Genomic DNA, 25453 nt, shown 5'->3' with positions numbered 1-25453 from the left:
TTTCCTCATTGTAATGGTGTCTACAATGAACAAAAAAAAAGGAGGGGGAGGAAAAGGGGAACACACGGCAAACCCAAAAAAAGAGACAATAAGAATGATATCTACCAGACAATGTAGTTTGTTTACCATAGCGTGTCCAATGCCTGAGTGCTTTGCGGAAAAGGGGAAGAAAGGAAATTAAAAATTGTGAACAGAACGATTGTTACTTAAAATAAAACATGATGATAATTAGGGTGTTAGTACATTAGTTGGTTAGGTAACGGTTAGTAAAATGACACATTCCATGAATGATTAGTGTTAGTTTTTTTTTTCAAGCGTGTCATCGACATATAGAGAAGATGCAAACAAATTCTACAGGACCAAAGCAGACCAAAAAACAAGTAAAAAGGTTCTCAACAAATCTTCGCTTCGTAATTACTTAAACATTGAAGCGCATGACACAGTGACTTCTTTTTTTTTTGTTCAATAAAAGGAAAGTAAGCTTACTTTCGTACACCTGGTTCACAAACATTACTGTTACCACAAGCCAAACGTTATTTAACCTTGAAGTGGATCCTAAAACTAGATATGCTCATTAGTGCTATCATTGAGTCATCTTCAAAGCACACCCAATATGAAGCTGAGTTGGGGGGGGGCGGTGGGGGGTATTTTTTTGACCTATTTTATATCAGTGCTATACTCCAGCAAAAAAAGGTCCTAGTTACGTGAAAAGCAATCCACAATCCCTCTTTCTGACTGCACCGAGTATATTTGGAAAGGTACGACACAGCACTACGTACTCAAGGTGAAAAAAGACAAGAACACCCTACATTTAACCATTTGAAAGAAATACAAGTACTGACTCTCCTTTAAAGTTCAACAGCAAAACTGCCAAGCAGTGATAAGAAACGGGCTCGACTTCTTGAAGCTCACTTGCAGAAGACACATCAGAGTCACTAGTCCTGGGACCTTTACAGGGTGAAGTTATTATTAACAGGTGGTTTCAGTCTTCCAAAGCCATCAAGAAAAGTGATGGCCCCTGACAGAGATGTCTGCTTAAGGAAGCAAAGAATGAAGTAAAATGGGTCAACGCAAGGGCAATCAGTGCTCCAGTCTGAGCTAAGAAACATCTCTCACATACACAGACAAAAGAAAAGGAATTGTGGCCAGCCGTACAGAAACCTAGAGTTAACACACATTCCAGCATACAAAGTTATACCCAAAAAACAAAGCCTTAGTAAGTTCATGAAAATGATTCAAGCAAGTAAATTAATAAATAATAGGAGTATGCGTCACACACACAATATTGAAATAAGTGGATAAAGGGTAAGCAGGAACCAGTAAACCTCAACAGAACAGAGGGAATGGGAGAGTAACTAAACAAACAGCCATTAGGAGTTCCAAAGGACATGACACTGAACAAACCAAAGTGGGAATGAAGGAAAAGAAAATTGAACAGAAAACATAAGTAAAGAAAATAGGCTTGAAGGGTTACAAAAGAAACCATCAGCAAAGTTTTTGTTTTTCTCTCAAGGGAGAAGGAAAGGAGAGAGGGGGATAACAGATCTGTTAGCTTCAATCTGTGTTTTATTGACGTGAACATGACCAGTTCATTTTATCTCTTCCCCCCCCTCCCGCCCTGCCTGATTTTTTTTTTTGTTTGGTATTTTTTTGTTAGCAGCTTAGCGTCCGCCCTCCGTCATTACCTGTCGCAGATTGCGTGTCACTTTGACATCGTGCCAGGCGTTGTCATTGAACTTCCCATTTACTGGTTCAACCAACGCCTCAAAAGCACCCGATCCCAGGTTAATGACTAGTGAAACTGCTCCATCTTTCAGAGCTAGGTTTACATAGTCGGCTGACTTCCCTGTGTGCAGGATCAGCCCGTTCCGCTGCCAGGTCTTGAAGGACAAGGTGATCTCGTCGCTGCTGCTCTGGATGGGGTTTTGGGATAGGTCGTAACAGAAGTACTCCGATCCTCGGAACGTTGCAGAGTTGTCTTCCCTGGCTGCGCAGATCGCGGGGCGAGAAATAGAAAAGAAAAAAAGACAACATTAGTTATTTGGTAAATCTAACATTTTAAAAAATAGATACATCACTGTATATATACACATCACAAAGGACCAACACCATATCATTAGTACAGTTGAAGTTAGGATATGCACTGCACACAAAGTTTACCCTGGTACAAAGTTGACCCTGGTAATATGCTATCGCAAACAATGCAGAGGCAAATATCCTTTGGTTCAAATTTTCTTGAAATTTATAAGTTATGTTCCTTTTTACCACCCACTGAGTGAATTTGTGATTATCCAGGTGTGGATCATCTGTTGTCATCATTGAACATTCCCAAGTTTTATGCAGGATGGATTACAGAGAGAGATTAAAGCTTTTTGAAGTACTCCTCAAACCAGCCGGCCCCTCCCAAACCCACCATCGAGCACAAGGACAGCAGGCGCATGGGAACACCGTCACCTCCACGTTCCCTGCCAAGTCACACACTCATTCTAACTTGGAAATATATCGTTCGTTCCTTCATCGTCGCTGGGTCAAAATCCTGGAACTCCCTCCCTAACAGCACTTTTGGGAGAACCTTCACCACACGGACTGCAGCGGTTCAAGAAGGTGGCTCTCGGGATGGGCAATAAATGCTGGGCTCGCCAGCGATGCCCACATCCTGGGGATTATTTTTTAAATCAAATCCCCACGAGAGATTTCTATTTCCCATATCTGCCATCATTACAGCCCCACTTATGACTTCCAACTAAGTGATTTGTGCTGAATTAGGACAATTTTATGCGACAGATCCATAACATTTAGCGGCTGGATTGAGATTGCCAAAACAAACTTTTGTTGTTTGCGGGACGCACACGGGATGCACACAATCAGCAGAGAGGAAACTTTGCCCTTTGGGGGAAAACAATAGTGTTCTAACCTCTGAATACAGGGCACAGCACTGTCGTGATTATGGTACTCGACTCGCAACCAAGTGATGAGTGCAAATCCCACCATGGCAAGTTGTGAAATTGAAATTGAATTCAATAAATCTGGTGATTTATAGGCTTTCAGTAGACAGAATCATTATGTAAGTTATTGGATTGTTAGAACACGAGTTAATTAATGTCCTTCAGCCCCTTATCAGTCAGGCATACCCGTGAGTCTCGTGGTTGACTCTTAATACCAAACGATTAATCAATGTGGCCTTACCGGCAGTGACGACAACCTCAAAATTTATTTTTAAAAAGCCTCTAGAATCCATACATTTGTAAAGTAGTCTGTACTCTTACATGGGGATAGTGCAGGAAAGTGGAGTTGAGGTAGGAAATCAGCCATGATCTTATTGAATGGCGGAGCAGGCTCGAGAGGCCGTATGGACTACTCCTGCTCCTATTTCTTATGTTCTTATGTGATCAACGTTTGACATTTTTCCCCAAGGGTAAAAAATGAATTTCCTTTTGTGGCCTTCATGAATGTCACACAATAGGTTTATGTCATTTCTACCATAGATATTCACCAATTAAGCTTCATTATAAAGGCTGCTCCAATCACAGTGGATGATAGGTCAACGGAAACTCAGTCTGCTTATTAGCCACGTTGCCACTGGCAGCGGGTATGAGTTGCCCCCTCCAAAGCTCAGCCTAGCCAGTGCTAGGATCCCAGACCTCAAGCCAAAAGCCATCTCCTACATAACATGGTGTTTCTTGTGGATTTGGGTGCATGTGTGCGTGAGATCGCGTGTGCATACACTCGTGTGCACCGTGAGTACATGTGTGATGAGTATCTATGTGTGTGTGCGTGCATGAGTGAGTGCACCTGTGTACATGTGCTGATTGTGAGTGTCTGTGCACACGTGCATGTGAGCGTATGTGCGCGCACGTGCGTGTTGGCGCGTGTGAGTGTATGTGAGTGCGTGCGAGTATATGTGAGTGCGTGCCTGTTGGTGCGCGTGAGTGCGTGCGTGTTGGTGCGCATGAGCGTGTGTGTGCATGGGTGCACAAAAAGTCGGGTGTGATGGGAAGACGGCCTTAGGATATATTGATAAGTACCTGCCCATGACCAGCGAGATTAGTTTAGGAAGCCGTGGAAATCTTGGCCAGCATTGTGGGGTCATAGATCCCACCTCCTTCTTTGTTGCTCCTGGCTACTGGATGCTCAGCAGGCACAACAAAGGGAGAAAATGGCCCTAACCAGTTTTCTGTGGCTATGGTATCGTAACGTGCAGAAACCCTGCTAGTTCTGAATCCTCTACGGACAGTTCTCCTTTCTGAATCTATTCATATCATATGTTGGAGTAGAGGAACATCAGATTCCTGCACAACTTATATCTTCCTGTGACATATAGGTCAGTTGCATAAATCGTTAAGACAGCCCAAAAATAGTTATGCCCCTAGTCAAAGGTAAGCATGTTTATATTATTTGAAGCAAATCCATGGATTATAACGTGTGCAGGGGAGAATTTCCTTCAATACAACTACAGTAACATGCCTTGCAATTAAAAGTACACCTGGTTGTGAGGCAGGGGTGGTTGAGGTTATAAATAGGTCATTAATTGGGCTGAAGTTGCTTTGGGCGATGATAGGAGTAGTTACACCAGGGAATTAATTCCCCCCGCACCCCACCCCCTGCAAAAGAAAATTGAGACAAATTTCAAAACCTGAACCTTCACGTTAAATAAGGACAGGCAGATTTCATTCAAAGTTCTGACGAAGGGTCGTCGACCCGATACGTTAACTCTGTTTCTCTCTCTTCTCAGATGCTGCCTGACCCGCTGAGACTTCCAGCATTTTCTGTTTTTATTTCAGATTTCCAGCATCCGCAGTATTTTGCTTTTGCATTAGATTTAATTCAATTTATTCTAATCAAAAGGCTTGTCAGCTCCAATCTGTTCACATTAGTCAGGTTTGAATCTGCATTGCACTCACGGATCAATAACACACCTTCCTGTTTACATTTGGTATTGTACATGAGGATCAACTGGGAAGTCTATCACTGTTCCTTCATCGTCCCCGGGTCAAAGTCCTGGAACCCCCTGCCTAACAGCACTGTGGTTGAGATGAAGTAGGGTGGGAGGAGGCTCGCTTGTTTTCAAATATTCGTTCATAGGATGTGGGCATTGCTGGCAAGACCGGCATTTATTGCCCATCTCTAATTGCCCTCGAGTGTCTCGCTGGGCCATTTCAGAGGGCAGTTAAGTGTCAACCACATTGCTGTGGGTCTGGAGTCACATATAGGCCCAGACCAGGTAAGGACGGCAGATTTCTTTCCCTGAAGGACATTAATGAATCAGATGGATTTTTCCCAAAGTTTTATGGTCACAATTACGGATACTAGTTTTTATAAATTCCAGATTTACTTAATTAACTGTATTTAATTTCCCCAGCTGCCGTGGTGGGATTTGAACTCATGCCCAGGCCTCTGGATTATTAGTCCAGTAACATAATCACGATGCTCCCAAACCCAATACTCGCGTGGAGCATAAACACCGGCATAGACCAGTTGGGCAGAATGGCCCGTTTCCGTGCTGTAAATACAACGTAATGAAGCACACAGCATTTAAATAGCTCAGTGGGGCTGCTCCATGTATCGAAATGAGCCGTAATTTAATGCAAAAATAACTGAATAATCTCTTTTTGCAACTTGACGTGACAGCAGGTATGCGGAAACAGACTAAAAAAAAAGTTAAATCCAAACTACCCAGTCGGTCAGAACCCAAAAAACTGATTCACGTGATGGGATTTTAAGTTTAAAAAAAGATGGCAGTGTCTGGTGCTGCACTGCAGTGTATAGGTTGTCAGACAGCATACATTGACACAAAAGCCCTGCTCGCAATTGTCTTTATTTAATATATGAACATTGCATCATTTGATCCTTTCTAGAACACAAATCAGGATTAGGAAATGCAGCACAGTGGCTTATTAATGTCAGTTGTGTGTAGCAACTACTAGATCAGAAATGTGAAATGTTTCATAAAGGATTCGTCTGTTAATCTTAAAGAAAGCAATAGAGGCACGCTGCCAGTTTGAATATGAGAAAAGCCTCTCATTCCTCTGCAGTTAACCAAATAAACTGCAGATTGTATTCATAGCATAATATTATATTCTACAAATCTCCCAAGGCAAATTCCGTGCCAACATTAACTGTAGGTTTTAATGTCAGCCTTTTTCTTCAGGGTAACAATGCACAATATAGAGTGCAATAATATTCTACGATAGAATGAAAAACCAGGAACAAACAAGTCCATTGCCTATTCCATTGCTGAGATGCTATTTTTTTCCCATTTAGTCATGGAATTGTACGGCAGAGAAGGAGGCCACTTGGCTCACAATGTCCTTCCCGAAATGTGGTGCCCTGAATTGTACGCAATACTCCAGCTAAGGTAAACCAATGGTTTGCAAAGGTTTAGCATGACTGCATTGTTTTTGCACTCAATGCCACTGTTTAAGAGGGATACTAGAAGCATGTGTCCGCACCAAGCCCGTGCAGCAGAGCTGGTCTCCAGTCGTCTTGGTTAACCCTTGCCATTGGACCAAGACCTCGTTCTATCAAGCCCGTGTGATGGCTGGTGTGCAACGGACACCCCACGTTAAAAGAATACATGCACAGGCATCTTCCACCCTTCAGGATGTAGTTCGGGACCTGGAATGTCAGGTCCCTCATTCAAACACCTGTGAACTCATCCCTTTTTGGTGTGGAAGTGGGTCATCCTCGGTATGAGGGACCATCTAATACGTACGAGGCCAAGTTTCCCATAGGCTTTCTTGACTGCCTTATCAGCCTGTCCTGCCACCTTCAAGGATTTGTGAGTAAGCACCCACAGGCCCCTCTGCCCTTGAACCCCACTCAGTATAGTACCATTTAAGATTGTATGTTCTCCATGTTCTTCCTCCCAAAGTAAATCACCTCACACTTCTCCTCATTAAATTGCATCTGTCCAGTTCAACAGTCTGTCTCTGTCCACCTCAAGTCTACAACTATCCCTCAAGTTTTGTAACATCCGCGTACTTCGTAATTGTACTCTCTATACCCAAGGCCAACTCATTTATGTACAAGAAAAGCAATGGTTCTAATACCTATCCCTGGGGGGTCCCCACGGTATACTTCTCTCCAGTCAGAAATAGAAACATAGAAACTTACAGCGCAGAAGGCGGCCAATTCGGCCCATCGTGTCTGTGCCGGCTGACAAAGAGCCGCACGGCCCTCGGTCAGTAGCCTTGAAGGTTACATATAAACCTATGAACAATGAACAATGGCGGAAAGGTAATGAGCACCCAGCCCAACCAGTCCACCCACACAGCTGCAACACCCCTTACACCGAAACATTCTGCACTCCACCGCAACCGGAGCCAAAAACATCTGTTCACCACGAGTGTTATGTATGTAAACTTTATAATAGTGGAAGACTTGCCACCAGGAGGAGCACCTATTGGAGACCCAAGGGTCACCTGCACACCTCGTGCAAGCGAGTATAAAAGGTTGCCTGCCATGCTGCTTCTTCACTCTGGAGTTTGATTAAAGAGACTAAGGTCACATCAGTTTGAGCTTACAGCACACAGTCTTATGGAGTTATTCTGAACATAACCACTACCCTCTGTCTTGTATCCTTTAGTCAACTGCTTACCCACATCTACCAATTAGACCAACTCCCCTGCTTTTTTCCCATAACCCCACGAGTTTCATCTTTTCAAATATTTATCTATTTTCCTTTTGAATGTTACTATTAAATCTGCTTCCACCAACCTTTCAGGCAGTACATTCCAGATCACAACAAAATTCTCATCTCTCTTGTTTTGCTTTTGCCAATTAACTCAATCTGTGCCCTCTGGTTACCGACCCTCCTGCCAGTGAAAACCGCTTCCCCCTCTATCAAAACCCCTCTTAATTTTGAACATCTCTCCATCTCTATTTCATCACTCTTTAACCTTCTCTGCTCCAAGAAGAATAATCCCAGCTTTGTGCAATCAGGAAGGAGGGTAGACAATCGGGAAGGAGGGGGCGATCAGGAGGGAAGGAGTGATTGGGAGAGAGGGGGGCAAGCGGGAGAGAGGGGCAATCAGGAGAAAGGGGTGATCGAGAGGGAAGGGCGGCGATCGGGAGAGAGGAAGCAATCAGATGGGAGGGGGGGGACGATCACGTGGGAGGGGAGGTGATCGGGAGGGAGCGGGCGATCGGGAGAAAGGAAGCAATCGGGTGGGAGGGGAATGATCGGGGAGGGAGGGAAGGCAATCAGGAGGGAGGGGAACGATCGGGGAGGGTGGGAGGGATCAGGAGGGAGGAAGGGGGGCGATCGGTAAAGATGGGGTGATCGAGGAGGAGGGGACCGATCGGGAGAGAGGGAGCGATCGGGAGGGAGGGGAACGATCGGGGAGGTGATCTGGAGGGAGGGGCCAATTGTGGAGGGAGGGCTGATCGGGAGGGAGGGGAACGATCGGAGAGGGAGAGGGCGATCGGGTGTGAGGGACTGATCGGCGAGGGAGGGGCACGATCGGAGAGGGAGGGGAGATGATCGGGAGGGAGGGGAACGATCGGGGAGGGAGGGGGCGATCGGGAGGGAGGGGGCGATCGGGGAGGGAAGGGCTGATCGGGAGGGAGGGGAACGATTGGGGAGGGAGGGGGCGATTGGGAGAAGGGGGTGATTGAGAGGAAGGAGCGGCGATCGGGAGAAAAGAAGCGATCGGGTGGGAGGGGAATGATTGGGGAGGGATGGGAGGCGATCAGGAGGGAGGGGAACGATCGGGGAGGGAGGGGGCGATCGGGAAGGAGGGGGCGATCGGGAAGGAGGGGGCGATCGGGAGGGAGGGGGACGATTGGGGAGGGAGGGGGCGATCAGGAGGGAGGGGACGATCGAGAGGGAGGGGGACGATTGGGGAGGGAGGGGGCGATCGGGAAGGAGGGGGCGATCGGGAAGGAGGGGGCGATCGGGAGGGAGGGGGACGATCGGGGAGGGAGGGGGCGATCGGGAAGGAGGGGGCGATCGGGAGGGAGGGGGACGATTGGGGAGGAAGGAGAACGATCAGGAGGGAGGGGAGGTAATCGGGAGGGAGCGGCCGATCGGGAGAAAGGAAGCAATCGGGTGGGAGGGGAATGATCGGGGAGGGAGGGGACGATCGGGAGGGGGGGGGTGCGATCGGGCTGGAGGGGAATGATCGGGGAGGGAGGGGACGATCGGGAGGGGTGAACGGGAGGGAAGGGGCGATCGAGAGGGAGGGGGCATTCACCTGAGAGAGGGTCTCGGTTTAACGTCTCATCCAAAAGACGGCACCTCCGACAGTGCAGCAGAGCCTTTAGTACGGCACTGGAGTGTCAGCCTAGATTTTGTGTTCAAGTCCCTGGAGTGGGGCTGGAATGAAGCGGAGTGGAATCAACGGCCTCCTGACTCAAGACCCACTGAGCCACGGCTGGCACACAGGCACAGAAGGCAGACTGATGACCTGTCCCTGTGTTTCTCTGATGCTCTTGCATTAAGTCCATACAACTCCTATATTATAGGCCAAGGTAGAGATGGGGAAAGAGCCAAAAAGGAAATGTTTTTTTATTTAAATAAGAAAATAGAGAAAAGGGGCTTTTGTTTCTTCCAATCTCCTTCTATCTGCCCACATTGGGTATTTTACATTCACTTCAGTAAGTTAAGCCAGAGTGATTACGTTTTGACGATGTAACTAGTTCCCCAATGGAAAGATACAAGTTAATCCATAACAATCTGGTCAATGCAGTAAGCAGCCAATTCCCGCTGTAATGTAAGGTAGCACCAATTCTACAGTAGTAGTGAGATGTATTGAATGTCTTCACTGAGCTAAACTCTCTGTAACCTTATCAAAACCCCCTTTTTTTCTGATCTTTTTCTTTTTCCAAGTTAAAGATTTTCTTTAACAAAATATAACTGACACAAAAGGTCAAACGTAGGTACAGAAACGCACAGGAAGCAATGATCGCCGCAGAATATCAATATAAGGATATAGAGTGAAGTTGAGCAGAATAACGGAGAAACAAGGACCACAAGGCTAGTGCCAGTGGCTGCCTTGTCATTTTAATATTGGCCCAGAATCTGCGGAAAGAATGGCAATGTGTGAACAACGCACGGCATTATTAATGTGAAAATCGTCCAGAAACTCGTGGCAAGGATGAGATACCCCGTGAATTGCGAATTGCTGGCTGAACTGTGCCACTCCACTGTGAAAATGGCACCTCTCATTTAACCTCCCAGTGATTTGCATGAAGTTGCTTCTGCACATCAATTACCCATTAAACTCGCCGCAGAAAGCTAAGTCTAGTAGTTAACATTGTAAGTACCCTTTTCACGAACTGATAATTGTTAATGATTGCCAAATAACCTCTCTTGCCCAGAAAGTGAACAATTTAAAGTTTGGAGTCTCATTCATTTAGGTGGTAAATTGTTGTTGGAGATTTCAAGATTTTTCAATGTTAATTTTAAAAAATTTTATTTTTCCTTTTTGTCTCATTCTCTCTCTCTCTCTTAATCCAATCTTTCTCTCTCTCCCTCTTTATTTCTCTTTCTGTACCAGATTTGACATTGGATTTACCCGCTCTAATTCAGCCTCCTTCTCGGTCCTTCCTCAATTGGTTCCTTCAAGCTCATTGGTTGAGAAAATACCCTGTTGGTCCTGTCGTTCACCAAGGTCCCAGATGCCTCGTTGCCCCTCACCGTCATGAACTTGCCTTTCCAGCAACTTTGCGGGCAAGAAGATCTCTCAGCTGAAGGGTTGCAGGAACAAGTCTAACTAACGGAGCATGCTGGAAGATGCCCCCTCCAGCAAGTTCTGGGCCAATGTTTATTTTAGCGGAGTAACCTTGAAGTATCTATCCTAGCAGTTCAGTTTTGTTTACTCTGATCCAGTCTTGAACTTGCGAAGCCCATTTTACTGAAATTCCCGGCCCCGATGCTGCTTTTTGATTCGGATTGACAGACAGCTACCTTTTCAATCATCTCCTTCCTTTCACTGGGCTGATGAGAGTTAACGAGAAACTAAAGTAAAAATATCTGATGCTGAGTATTTCAACCAAGGGTGGGCAGGAGGGAGCTGTCAAGGCAAAGAGATGCTGGGGACTAAAAGGCAATACATTTTTAATCATTTAAATAAAAAACAATTAAATTCCTTCAATAGTCAAATGAGATCTCACAAGAGCCGATCTGTTAACCCACTGCACAGTAGAACCGCTTAATGTGCTGTTTCTTAAGGATAACATGATAAACTAACACTTTAATAAATTAAATCGACACAAACGTTATTACAAATTTTAATGCTCCCTGGGAATAAACCTTTACTATTGTATGATCATAAAGCCTTCTAGGCTGCCCATGTTACTCATCTAAACATTTGTTTTCCAATTTTATATCGTGATTATTCATTATTTAATCACACGCGTGAACATCTAAGATATAAAGTCCCTAAACTGCACCACATCAAGTTGTAACTCACACGAAGCACGTGCTGCAGACTGGTTAGGTGGCAGGGAATTCCACTGATGGCACCTTTAGAATCATTGCATTTTGCCACCATTTGGGCCATTGTGCCTGTACCGGCTTTCACTTCTGGACGGGCTCGTTTTGTCAAAGGTCCCGCATACATCAAAACATTGGTTTGTTCGCACTCTCCACAGATGCTGCCTGACATGATGATTATTTCTGCTTTTGTTTCAGATTTCCAAGCACCTGCAATATTTTTATTCTCTTAAAAAGAGCTAGCCACTTAGTCACAGTCACCTGCCCTTTCCCTATAATCTTTTCATTTTTCCTTTTTAAAAAAAAATGTATTCATTCATGGGATGTGGGTGTCGCTGGGTAAGGCCAGCATGTATTGAGAGGGTGGTGGTGAGCTGCCTTATACAACTTCAAAGGACAGTTAAGAGTCAACCACATAGGTGTGGGTCTGGAGTCACACATAAGCCAGACGAGGTAATGACGGCAGATTTCCTTCCCTAAAGGGCATTAGTGAAACATAGAAACATAGAAAATAGGTGCAGGAGTAGGCCATTCGGCCCTTCGAGCCTGCACCACCATTCAATATGATCATGGCTGATCATGCAACTTCAGTACACCATTCCTGCTTTCTACACTATAGCTCTTGATCCCTTTAGCCGTAAGGGCCACATCGAACTCCCTTTTGAATATATCGAATTAATTGGCCTCAACAACTTTCTGTGGTAGAGAATTCCACAGGTTCACAATTCACAATTCACAAACCAGATGGGTTTTTACGACAATCCGTTGTCACCGATACTGGGTTTAAATTCCAGGTGTTTTTATTTAATGTACGGAATTTATTTTTTTTTAAATGCTGTGGTGGGATTTGAACACCTGTCCCCAGATCATTAGTCCAGGCCTCTGGATTATTCACCCAGAGTCAGAACTGTTGTGTTCCTAACACAGATGAGACTGCACACAGGGAGGTTAAAGTAACAGTGACCTCAGTCTTTATTAAGACACTCCAGAGTGAGGAACAGGCCTCAGAGGCTGGCTTATATACAGTGCTCCCAAGGGATGCTGGGATCCCTTGGGACTTCAGGCGATGCACTCCCTGGTGGTGGAACATGGGAGTGCATGCTTTACAGATACACAACATCACTCCCCGCCAAAGTCAAAGTGAAAACTATTTACAAGGTGAGGCGGTCGGGAGCCTTTCTTTCCCTGGTGGACCGCCTCGGTACAAATGTCTGTTCTGGTGTGTTGGCTGTGCCCTCGCTGGGCTGCCGTGTTGTTGGCCCTGCAGGGCTGCTGGGTGAGCCTGGCCTTGCTGGGCTGTTGGGCGTGATGGGTTCCATTTCCTGGTCCGGGGTGGTGTCGTTGATCCTTTGGGTGTGTGTTGTGGGCTCGAAAAAGGTGGTGTCTGCTGTGGGTTGTTCAGGGCAGTCTGTGAACCGCAGCCTCGTTTGGGCCAGGTGCTTTCTGCAAATTTGTCCATTGTCTAGTTTGACGACAAACACCCTATTCCCTTCTTTAGCTATCACCGTGCCCGCGATCCACTTGGGACCATGTCCATAGTTTAGCACATACACAGGGTCATTCAGATCAATTTCCCGTGACACAGTGGCGCAACCATCGTTTACATTTTGTTGCTGCCGCCTGCTCTCTACCTGATCATGCAGGTTGGGGTGAACCAGTGAGAGTCTGGTTTTAAGTGTCCTTTTCATGAGAAGCTCAGCCAGGGGCCACCCCTGTGAGCGAGTGGGGTCTCGTGCGGTAGCTGAGCAGTACTTGGGACAAGCGGGTTTGGAGTGAGCCTTCTGTGATTCGTTTAAGGCTCTGTTTGATTGTTTGCACTGCCCGCTCTGCCTGCCCATTGGAGGCTGGTTTAAACGGGGCCGAGGTGACATGTTTGATCCCATTGCGGGTCATGAATTCTTTAAATTCGGCACTGGTGAAACATGGCTCGTTGTCACTGACCAGTATGTCAGGCAGGCCGTGGGTGGCAAACATGGCCCTCAGGCTTTCAATGGTGGCGGTGGCGTTGCTTCCCGACATTATTTCACATTCAATCCATTTTGAAAAAGCATCCACCACCACCAGGAACATTTTACCGAGAAACGGGTCCTCATAGTCGACATGGATCCTTGACCATGGTCTGGAGGGCCAGGACCACAAACTTAGTGGTGCCTCTCTGGGCGCGTTGCTCAAATGAGCACAGACGCTGCATTGCCGTACACAGGACTCTAAGTCAGAGTCATACCAGGCCACCACACGTGGGATCTGGCTATCGCTTTCATCAATACTATACCCGGGTGTGTGCTGTGGAGATCCGAGATGAACGTCTCCCTGCCCTTTTTGGGTAGCACGACGCGGTTACCCCAGAACAGGCAGTCTGCCTGAATGGACAGTGTCATGTATCTTACATTATTATATATAACTGTATCCTAACATGCTATACATGACTGTAATAAGATATGACCTGTAACCACCGGCATACCTTACCACCAGGGGTGCACTTGCAAGAGACAGGTATATAAGGACAGGTCTCAGGCAAGTGCAGCATTCCAGAGCTGTGAAATAAAGGTGCAGGTCCAGAGTGACCTTGACTTCACTACATGCCTCGTGTGAATCTGTACTGAGGGGACAGGACTTTACAGTGGCGACGAGTTACGGGATTACAGAATCCACAGAATGGCGAACAACGGATCAGATGAAAAGTACAATGTGGGAGACAATTGGGAGGACTTTATAGAAACGCTCCAGCAGAGCTTTGTAACCAAAGACTGGTTAGGCGACGATACGGCAGACAAGAGAAGAGCCCATCTCTTGACCAGCTGTGGCTCGAAAACATACGCTTTAATGAAGGATCTGTTGGCACCCGAGAAACCAGCAAGCAAGTCGTTTGAAGAATTGAGCACACTGGTAAGAGACCACCTGAAGCCAGCGAGCAGCCGACACATGGCCAGACACAGGTTCCACAACTACAGACGCTGTGGGCCAGAGCATACCCGACGTCGTGGCGGAACTTCGGAGGTTGGCTAGTTTATGAACTGAGGAGAGAAATGTTGAGAGTTTTTCATTGAAGGAATAGGCCACGCAGGCATATTCCGAAAACTCATAGAGACAAAGAACCTGACCTTAGAGGCAGCAGCACTGGTTGCAGACATTCTTGGTAGGGGAAGAAACAAGGTTGATTTACAATGCAGGTACGACAACTAACAAAATATTGGAACAAGAAGTTCACAGCACTAAACAAGCTGCTACCCGCGCACACAGACAAAACCGGGAGAACAGGTTCTCGACAGCAGGCATAAGCCATCAAGGGCCACAGGAACAGCCGTTCCCACCTCATCAACCCACAATGCGAGCACTCAACTACAAACTGAGAAAAGCTCAAGAGAGATCAGCCAGAAGCAACTCATTCTTTGGGAACACTTTGAACAATGGAACAGGTCTGTGCTGGAGGAGTGGGGGTGGGCACTCGTCAAGGGGATGTCGATTTCAGCAGGCTGTTTGCAGAAATTGTGAATATACAGGACATCTGGCTCGCATGTGCAAACAAACGGCAGCTTGGCTGGTATACGAATTGGATGGGTCGGAAAGCGGACCAGAAGATGGTGGGGACAGTACCCGGGACACTGATGTACAGCGGGTCAACACGATCAATGGCCGCTGCTCCTACAACAGGATGCCTCCTATAATGATGAGGGTCATACTCAACGGGACATCTGTCAACATGCAGCTGGATACGGGAGCGAGTCAATCTCTCATGGGCGCTCAACAATTTGAACAACTGTGGCCGCAAAAAAGGGACAGACCAAAACTCACAAGGGTCAACACCAAACTAAGGACCTATACCAAAGAAATCGTACCAGTCCTCTGCAGCGCCATGCTCTCAGTCACACACAAAGGGACAGTGAACCGACTTCCCCTGTGGATTGTCCCCAGAGACCCCCCAGCACTGCTGGGGAGAAGCTGGCTGGCAAAACTAAACTGGAAATGGGATGATATCCATGCCATGTCATTAGAGGAACGGACCTCCTGCTTAACAGTTATAAAGCGATTTGAACATCTCTTTCAGCCAGGTGTGGGCACTTTCAAAGGGGCCAAAGTCAAAATCTACATCACACAGGATGCTAGACCGGTCCATCACAAGGCCAGAGCTGTACCCTATGTGATGAGGGAAAAGATTGAACACGAACTAGACAGGCTTCTGCGGGAGGGCATTATATCACCTGTGGAATTTAGTGACTGGACAAGTCCCATCGTCCCAGTCATGAAGCCTGATGGATCCGTATGAATCTGTGGGGACTACAAATCTACCATAAACAGAGTCTCCCTACAGGACCAGTACCCGTTGCCCAGAGCGGAGGACTTATTTGCCACATTGGCTGGAGGTAAACATTTCTCAAAATTAGACCTCACATCTGCGTATATGACGCAAGAATTGACCGAGGAATCCAAGCTACTCACCACCATCAACACACATCGAGGCCTTTTCATGTACAATCGATGCCCATTCGGCATCAGGTCGGCAGCTGCCATATTCCAGCGCAACATGGAGAGTCTGCTCAAGTCCATCCCGGGGACGGTTGTATTTCAAGACGACATACTTATCACGGGCAGGGACACCGACTCCCATCTCCGTAATTTGGAGGAAGTACTAAAGCGGTTGGATCGGGTAGGCCTACGAGTCAAGAAATCGAAGTGCCTGTTTCTCGCACCCGAGGTTGAATTTTTGGGCAGAAGGATTGCCGCTGATGGAATCCGCCCAACAGAGTCCAAAACAGAAGCAATTCGCCTGGCACCCAGGTCCTGGAATGTCTCAGAACTGCGCGCCTTTCTCGGGCTACTCAATTACTTTGGGAACTTTATGCAGAACTTAAGCACGCTGCTGGAGCCTCTCCAGGTGCTACTCAGGAAGGGGTGCGATTGGTTTTGGGGGGACGCCCAGGAATGCGCCTTCAATAAGGCACGCAACCTTCTGTGTTCCAACAGTGTTTTGACTTTCTTTGACCCAGGTAAAAAGTTAGTTCTCACATGCGATGCGTCAGCGTATGGGGTCGGGTGCATTTTGCAACATGTCAATAGTGCGGGCAAATTACAACCCATAGCTTATGCCTCCAGGTCACTTTCGCGGGCGGAGCGTGGAATGGTAGAGAAGGAGGCGCTCGCATGCGTGTACGGTGTCAAAAAGATGCACCAATATCCTTTCGGGGCCAACTTCGTGTTAGAAACCGACCACAAGCCCCTCACATCCCTCCTATCCGAGAGCAAGGCAATAAATGCCAACGCCTCGGCGCGAATTCAACGGTGGGCACTCATGCTGACGTCCTACGATTATACCATAAGGCACAGACCAGGCACAGACAACTGTGCCGACGCGCTCAGCAGGCTACCCCTGGTGACCACGGAAGGGTCTGACGAACAGGACTGTGAGATAGTCATGGCAATCAATGCCTTTGAGTCCACAGGTTCGCCCATGACGGCTCGCCAAATCAGAGCCTGGACGGCCAGCGACCCCACGTTATCCTTAGTAAAAAGATATGTCCTAACCGGTGACTGGGCAGAGGCTCGCGATGCCTGCCCCGAGGAATTAAAACCCTTTCACAGGCGCATGCATGAGCTATCACTACAAGCAGACTGCCTGATGTGGGGCAGCCGAGTAGTCATGCCTCTGGGAGGCAGAGAGGCATTTGTCCGGGAACTCCATTGCGAGCACCCGGGGATTGTTCTCATGAAGGCCATAGCCAGATCACACGTCTGGTGGCCTGGTATTGATGCGGACTTGGAGCTCTGCGTCCGAAGGTGCACCATTTGTGCCCAACTCAGCAGTGCTCCCAGGGAGGCTCCACTGAGCCTCTGGCCCTGGCCTACCAAACCGTGGTCGCGGGTGCACGTAGACTATGCGGGCCCATTCATGGGCAAAATGTAGATGCATTTTCAAAGTGGATCGAATGCACCATTTTAAACTCGAGCACAACCTCCACCACTGTGGAGAGCCTCGCAACCATGTTTGCAACGCACGGAATCCCTGACATATTGGTCAGTGACAATGATCCATGCTTCACCAGCGCAGAATTCCAAGATTTTATAAATGACCACGGCATAAATCACGTCAAGACGGCACCGTTCAAGCCGGCCTCCAAGCGGAGAGAGCAGTGAAAATCATTAAACAAGGCATGCTTAAAATCCAAGATCCCACCCTGCAGGGTTGCCTGTCGCGACTGCTGCTGGCATACAGATCTCGTCTGCACTCACTGACTGGGATCCCCCCCCGCGCAACTGTTGATGAAAAAGACTTTAAAAACAAGGCTCTCATTAATCCTCCCAGACATGCACGAAATCGTTGAGGCAAAGCGCCGTAAGCTGACTGAGTACCATGACAGAAATTCGAGGGAGAGATGGAATAAGATAGGGGACAAAGTGTTTGTACTAAACTATGGCAGGGGTCCCAAATGGCTTGCAGGGACAGTAACGGGCAAGGAAGGAAACAGGCTACTGGTAGTACAAACGGGCAATGGCAAAACCTACCGGAGGCATGTAGACCAAGTCAAAAGCAGATTTACCAACAGCACTGCGGAACCAGAGGCAGACTACAATGTGGAACTCGCACCACACCTGGTGGACAGACAGAGGGAACAACCTGAGGAAAGGGCAATCCCAGCAGACAGCCCAGGCGAGTCAAAACAATCACACCAATCGAAACAGACAGCCCAGGCGAGATACCCAAAGAAAAACAGACACCAAGGCAAACAACTGAACCACAACTCAGACGGTCCACGCGAGAGCATAGACCACCTGAGAGACTGAACCTGTAAAGACAATAAGACCTTGGGGGAGGGTGATGTCATGTATCTTACATTATTATATATAACTGTATCCTAACATGCTATACATGACTGTAATAAAATATGACCTGTAACCACCAGCATACCTTACCACCAGGGGTGCACTTGCAAGAGACAGGTATATAAGGACAGGTCTCAGGCAAATGCAGCATTCCAGAGCTGTGAAATAAAAGGTGCAGGTCCAGAGTGGCCTTGACTTCACTACATGCCTCGTGTGAATCTACTGAGGGGACAGGACTTTACAGACAGCTCGTCCTTTCGCCGCTGGAATGGCTTGATTAGCTCTTACATTTCAACGAAGATGCTGGCCCAGCTCCCATGCAGTACGCAGTTTTTTACTTTTTACTTGGGACAGCAGAGGATCTTGGCTGGTCCAAGTCCTAATCTGGCGGGCCGTGACAGGTGATTTATCATTTTCAAATGCTTGCATGACCATCAAAAAGTTTGCAGGTTGCGCCATTTCCACCCCCGTTCTCGGTGCCTGGCCTGTGGAGGATGGTATAGTTATACGCTGATAGTGCGAGTGGCCACCTTTGTATGCGGGCTGAGGCATTAGTATTTATCGCCTTGTTTTCAGCGAACAATGTTTACACTGTACATTAATGATTTAGACGAGGGGATTAAATGTAGTATCTCCAAATTTGCGGATGACACTAAGTTGGGTGGCAGTGTGAGCTGCAAGGAGGATGCTATGAGGCTGCAGAGCGACTTGGATAGGTTAGGTGAGTGGGCAAATGCATGGCAGATGAAGTATAATGTAGATAAATGTGAGGTTATCCACTTTGGTGGTAAAAACAGAGAGACACACTATTATCTGAATGGTGACAGATTAGGAAAAGGGGAGGTGCAACGAGACCTGGGTGCCATGTTACATCAGTCATTGAAGGTTGGCATGCAGGTACAGCAGGCAGTTAAGAAAGCAAATGGCATGTTGGCCTTCATAGCGAGGGGATTTGAGTACAGGGGCAGGGAGGTGTTGCTACAGTTGTACAGGGCCTTGGTGAGGCCACACCTGGAGTATTGTGTACAGTTTTGGTCTCCTAACTTGAGGAAGGACATTCTTGCTATTGAGGGAGTGCAGCGAAGGTTCACCAGACTGATTCCCGGGATGGTGGGACTGACCTATTAAGAAAGACTGGATCAACTGGGCTTGTATTCACTGGAGTTCAGAAGAATGAGAGGGGACCTCATAGAAACGTTTAAAATTCTGATGGGTTTAGACAGGTTAGATGCAGGAAGAATGTTCCCAATGTTGGGGAAGTCCAGAAGCAGGGGTCACAGTCTAAGGATAAGGGGTAAGCCATTTAGGACCGAGATGAGGTGAAACTTCTTCACCCAGAGAGTGGTGAACCTGTGGAATTCTCTACCACAGAAAGTTGTTGAGGCCAATTCACTAAATATATTCAAAAGGGAGTTAGATGAAGTCCTTACTACTAGGGGGATCAAGGGGTATGGCGAGAAAGCAGGAATGGGGTACTGAAGTTGCATGTTCAGCATGAACTCATTGAATGGCGGTGCAGGCTAGAAGGGCCGAATGGCCTACTCCTGCACCTATTTTCTATGTTTCTATGAGGGGTTTGTGATCAGTTTCCAGCTCAAATTTCAGGCCAAACAGGTACTGATGCATTTTCTTTACCCCGAACGCACACACTAATGCCTCTTTCTCAATCATACTGTAAGCCCTCTCGATCTTAAATAAGCTCCTGGAGGCATAGGTGACAGGTTGCAACTTCCCCGCAACGTTAGCTTGTTGTAATACACACCTGACTCCGTACGACGATGCATCACATGCTAACACAAGTCTTTTACACAGGTTATACAATACAAGCAGCTTGTTGGGAGCATAAAATGTTTCTGGTTTTCTCAAAAGCAATTACTTGTTTTTTTCCCCATACCCAGTTCTCAACTTTACACAATAACACATGTAGGTGCTCTAAGAGGGTGCTTAACCCCGGTAAGAAGTTACCAAAATAGTTGAGGAGTCCCAGGAACGACCGCAGCTCCGTGACATTCTGTGGCCTGGGCGCGTTCCTGATAGCCTCTGTCTTAGCGTCTGTGGGCCGAATGCTGTCCGCCGCGATTTTTCTCCCCAAAAACTCCACTTCTGTTGCCATGAAGACGCATTTCGACCTCTTCAGCCGCAACCCGACGTGATCCAGTCGCTGAAGGACCTCCTCCAGGTTTTGTAGGTGCTCGGCAGTGTCCCGATCCGTGACGAATATGTCGTCCTGAAAAACCACCGTGCGTGATACCGACTTGAGTAGGCTCTCCATGTTTCTCTGGGAGATCGCTGCAGCCGACCGAATTCCAAACGGGCATCTGTTGTAGATGAACAATCCCTTGTGCGTGTTGATGCAGGTGAGGCCCTTCGAAGACTCCTCCAGCTCTTGCGTCATTTAGGCCAAAGTCAGGTCAAGCTTGATGAATGTCTTGCCTCTTGCCAGCGTTGCAAATAGGTTGTTTGCCTTAGCTAGTGGGTACTGGACCTGTCGAGAGAAGCGATTAATAGTTACTTTATAATCACCGCAAACCCTGACCGTACCATCACTTTTGAGTACTGGAACAATCGGGCTGGCCCACTCGCTGAATTCCACTGGAGAGATGATGCCCTCGCGTTGCAGCCTGTCCAGCTCGATTTCCACTCTCTCCCTCATCATGTGAGGTACTGCTCGCGCCTTGTGGTGAATGGGTCGTGCCTCTGGGACCAAGTGGATCCGCACCTTCGCCCCGGAAAAATTTCCAATGCCTGGCTCAAAAAGGGAAGGAAATTTGTTCAGAACCTGGGTACATGAGGCCTCATTGACATGTGATAGCGCTCAGATGTCATCCCAGTTCCAGCGGATTTTGCCCAGCCAGCTCATTCCAAGCAATGTGGGGCCATCGCCCGGGACAATCCAGAGTGGCAGTTTGTGCACCGTGCCCTTGTAGGTGACCTTGATCTTGGCGCTGCCCAGGACAGTGATAAAGCCTTTTGTGTACGTTCTCAGTTTCGTGTGGATGGGGCTCAGGGCTTGTCTGAATGCCTTGTTGCACCACAGTCTCTCAAACATCATTTTACTCATGATGGATTGGCTAGCGCCAGTGTCCAGTTCTATGGCTACGGGTAAGCCATTCAATTTTACATTTAGCATTATAGGTGGACATTTCATTAAAAATGTGTGCACCCCGTGCACTTCAGCTTCTGCCTCCTCTCTCTGAGGCTCGAAATTGCTTTGATCCACCATGGACCGATCTTCCTCTGCCACGTGGTGGTTAGCAGGTTTTGAAGAGCTTGCAGCCCCATTGTTCCACAGCTCTTGCAAACATACCCTTTGAAGCAGCATGAATAGGCTGAATGGAAGCCTCCACAATGCCAACAAGGTGTGAATTGCCTTGCATTCATCCTTTGTTGCGGACACTGAGTCATCTGGGTCACCTGAGGCCTGCTGGCAGTTGCATACTCGTGGTTTCTGTCCTGGACATTTCTGTTCGCAAACACAGTTCCTGTTAATTTATGAACATTGCTAGCACTTGTGTGTTGAGAGATTTGTTTGGAGTTATCACTGGTGGACATAAACATCTGTGCTATCGCAATGGCCTTACTGAGGGTCGGTGTCTCTACAGTCAAAAGTTTTCGTAGGATGGTCTCGTGGCCAATACCCACTACAAAAAAGTCTCTGAGCATTTGCTCCAGGTAGCCATCAAACTCACATTGTCCTGCAAGTCGTCTTAGCTCGGCAACATAGCTCGCCACTTCCTGACCTTCAGATCGCTGGCATGTGTAGAACTGATACCTCGCCATCAGCACGCTCTCCCTCGGGTTAAGATGCTCCCGAACCAGTGTGCACAGCTCCTCATATGACTTATCTGTGGGTTTCACCGGAGCCAGAAGATTCTTCATAAGGCTGTAGGTCGGTGCCCCGCAGACTGTGAGGAGGACCGCTCTCCTTTTTGCAGCGCTTCCTTCTCCGTCCAACGCGTTGGCTACCAAGTACTGGTCTAGCCCTTCGACATAGGCTTCCCAGTCCTCACCCTCCGAGAACTTCTCCAGGATGCCCACAGTTTGCTGCATCTTTGTGTTGGATTCGTATACTCGTCGCCAGTTGTTGTGTTCCTAACACGGATGAGACTGCACACAGGGAGGTGAAAGTAACAGTGACCTCAGTCTTTATTAAGACACTCCAGGGTGAGGAACAGGCCTTAGGGGCCGGCTTATATACAGTGCTCCCAAGGGATGCTGGGATCCCTTGGGACTTCAGGGGATGCACTCCCTGGTGGCGGAACATGGGAGTGCATGCTTTACAGATACACAACAATAACCACTATGCTACTGTGCCCATAGCACCGTTTCTGGGAGTCCCAACCACATTCTGCAGGAAAAAATTGCTCTGAAACCTCCTTTCATTCTGTTGCCGATTATCTTGAATTTACATCTCTCAGTTCCTCGCTAACCATTTAATGGAACAAGTTTATTGTGATTTACTTAAAATTTTTCATAATTTTGAGCACCTCTATCAGCTCTCCTGTTTGTTCTAATGAAAAGTTTCTCCAGTCTCTCCTCATAAACAAAGCCTCTCACGCCTCGAGGTCATTGAAAACTCAGCTGCCCATGTCCTAACTCGCACCAAGTCCCGTTCACCCATCACTCTTGTGCTCGCTGACTTACTCTGGCACCTACTTTAGCAACGCCTCGATTTCAAAATTCTCATCCTTGTTTCCAAATCCCTCCATGTCCCTCCCTATCTCTGTAATCTCCTCAAGGCCGACAACTATCCGAGATATCTGCGCTCCTCTAATTCTGCCCTCAAGCACCCCCGATTTTAAGCGCTTCACCTTTGGCGGTCATGCCTTCATTTGCCTAGGCAATAAGCTGTGGAATAGAAACATAGAAACATAGAAAATAGGTGCAGGAGTAGGCCATTCGGCCCTTCGAGCCTGTTTTTGCCACCAAAGTGGATAAACCTCACATTTATCCACATTATACTTCATCTGCCATGCATTTCCCACTCACCTAACCTGTCCAAGTCACTCTGCAGCCTCATAGCATCCTCCTCACAGCTCACACTGCCACCCAACTTAGTATCATCCGCAAATTTGGAGATACTACCCTCCCTATACCTATCCGCCTCTCTTTCCTCCTTTAAGACTCTCCTTGAAACCTACCTGTTTGCCCAAGCTTTTGGTCATCTGACCTAGTATCTCTTTATGTAGCTCATGCGTCAAATTTTGTTTGATGACACCTCTGTGAAGCGCCTTGGGACGTTTCACTATGTTAAAGGCGCTATATAAATGTTGTTGTTGTTGGTGTCATAGAATCATACAGCACTGAGCGAGGCCATTTGGCCCATCATGCCTGCGCCGGCTTATTGAAAGATCTAGCCAATTAGTCCCAACCCCCTGCTCTTTCCCCATAGCCCTTCAAGTTTTTTTTTAACCCCTTCATGTATTTATCCAATTCCTTTTTGAAAGCTATTATTGAATCTGTTTCCACCACCAGGAAGTGCATTCCAGATCATAACAACTCGCTGCATAATTTTTAAAAAGTCTCTCCTCATCTCCACTTTGGTTCTTTTGCCAATTATCTTCAATCTGTGTCCGCTAATTACTGACCTCCTGCCCATGGAAACAGTGCCTCCCCATCTAGCTATCAAAACCCCTCAATCAAATCTTCCCTTAACCGCCTCTGCTCTAAGGAGAACAATCCTAGCTTCTCTAGTCAATCTTAGTGAATCTCTTCAGTGCTCTTGGTCTTGGCGTCCTTCCTGAAGCAGGGCGTCCAAAAACAGACACCATGGAGAATAATTCTTCACTCAGAGGGTGGCGAATCTTTGGAATTCTCTACCCCACATTTCTGTGGAGGCTGAGTCACTGAATATATTCAAGACAGTTATATATAGTGTTATATATGTCTACGTGTATATACCTCGTACAGCCACTAGAGGGCTCATCCCCTGGAGTCCCAAGGGATCCCACAATCCCTTGGGAGCACAGTTACTTAAGGAGGCCTCACAGGCTGGAGGGGTACTCTGGAGACCTGGAATAAAAGACTACGGTCACACTTTACTTTGAGCTCACAGTATCCAGTCAGGCTCTTTATTCATACATTACAGATAGATTTTTGGATATTAAGCGAACCATGGAATATGGGGACAGTGCAGTCAAGCGGAGTTGAGGTGGAAGATCAGCCATGATCTTGCTGAATGGCAGATCAGGCTCGAGGGGCCGGATGGCCGACTCCAGCTCCGAATTCTTAGGTTCTTATAAATTTGTCTTAGGTGTTAACACAATCGCGAATTGGCAGCCCATTTTTACCATGGAAAAGAATCGCGGGCGGTGTGTAAAATGGGTGGCTGATTTGCTCTCACTCATTTTGTGCTACTGCCGGGACAACCTTATGCCCCAATATTCTGACTGCCGAATAACTGATTATTTGTATTGGTTTGGCATTATGTGTCAATAGTTTCTCTTCCCCACTTTTAAAGATTTGTATGTCTGAAGCCCTGCTTCTCTACTCCTGCTAAAGTTTTAATATTTAGTGTGTATTCCCTCTCCTTATCCTTCTTCATAAAATGCATCACTTCACATGAAATTTCATCTGACATCCATCTGTCCAATCTACCAACTCCTGAAATCGTTTACAGTCCTGTATACAGTTAATGATCACCAGGATACGTGTGAGAACGCAGGTAAAATTCCACTGGCAGAGATATTTTCAATAAATTTCCTTGAAGTCACGAATCTGCTTTGGTTCCACTCATTCTAATTGTCCATTGTTCATGTAGAGGAAGTCTGGAGGTTATTTTGTCACGAGGAAGTCACAGCTAAACCTGATTCTGTCCTCATCAGACACACACACAAATACACATCGACATCCACGCACACACATATCCATGCACACACACATCCACACACACACACATATCCACATACACACACACATATCCACATACACACACACATCTCCACACACACACAGACACAAAGATGGAAAATGGAAGGATAGTGTTAGCTTGAGTTTGGGGGTAAGGTATATTCCTGGATGAAGAACAGAGCGAGCCTCACTCTGCATTCTGCACCTGGTCTCTGTAACTGACCTTGATAAGGTTGATGCTCAAAATGGAAATATGTTCGATTTGACAATTTGACACACTGCTCCGTGATGAGTACAGAAATTCACTTACAAAGAAATGAACAGGAGTACTAGTTTCAGGGGAGGGTGAGA

At 47.1% G+C, this 25453-nt stretch overlaps 1 protein-coding gene across 1 annotated transcript in view; it reads right to left on the bottom strand.

The window, feature by feature from the left end:
• The window catches only part of nrxn3a (neurexin 3a), a 2272338-nt gene that overhangs the window by 1777041 nt on the left and 469844 nt on the right, over window positions 1–25453 (bottom strand). Inside the window, exon 2 of the mRNA XM_070879627.1 lies at window positions 1686–1987. Within this exon, the coding sequence (XP_070735728.1) occupies window positions 1686–1987 (302 nt within the window). The remainder of the gene's footprint in view (window positions 1–1685; window positions 1988–25453) is intronic.

This window comes from Pristiophorus japonicus, chromosome 4, assembly GCF_044704955.1.
Source record: "Pristiophorus japonicus isolate sPriJap1 chromosome 4, sPriJap1.hap1, whole genome shotgun sequence".
In the NCBI taxonomy this organism is placed as follows: domain Eukaryota; kingdom Metazoa; phylum Chordata; class Chondrichthyes; family Pristiophoridae; genus Pristiophorus; species Pristiophorus japonicus.
The sequence above is the reverse complement of the archived record's forward strand: the minus strand, read 5'-3'. Positions and strand labels throughout refer to the sequence as shown.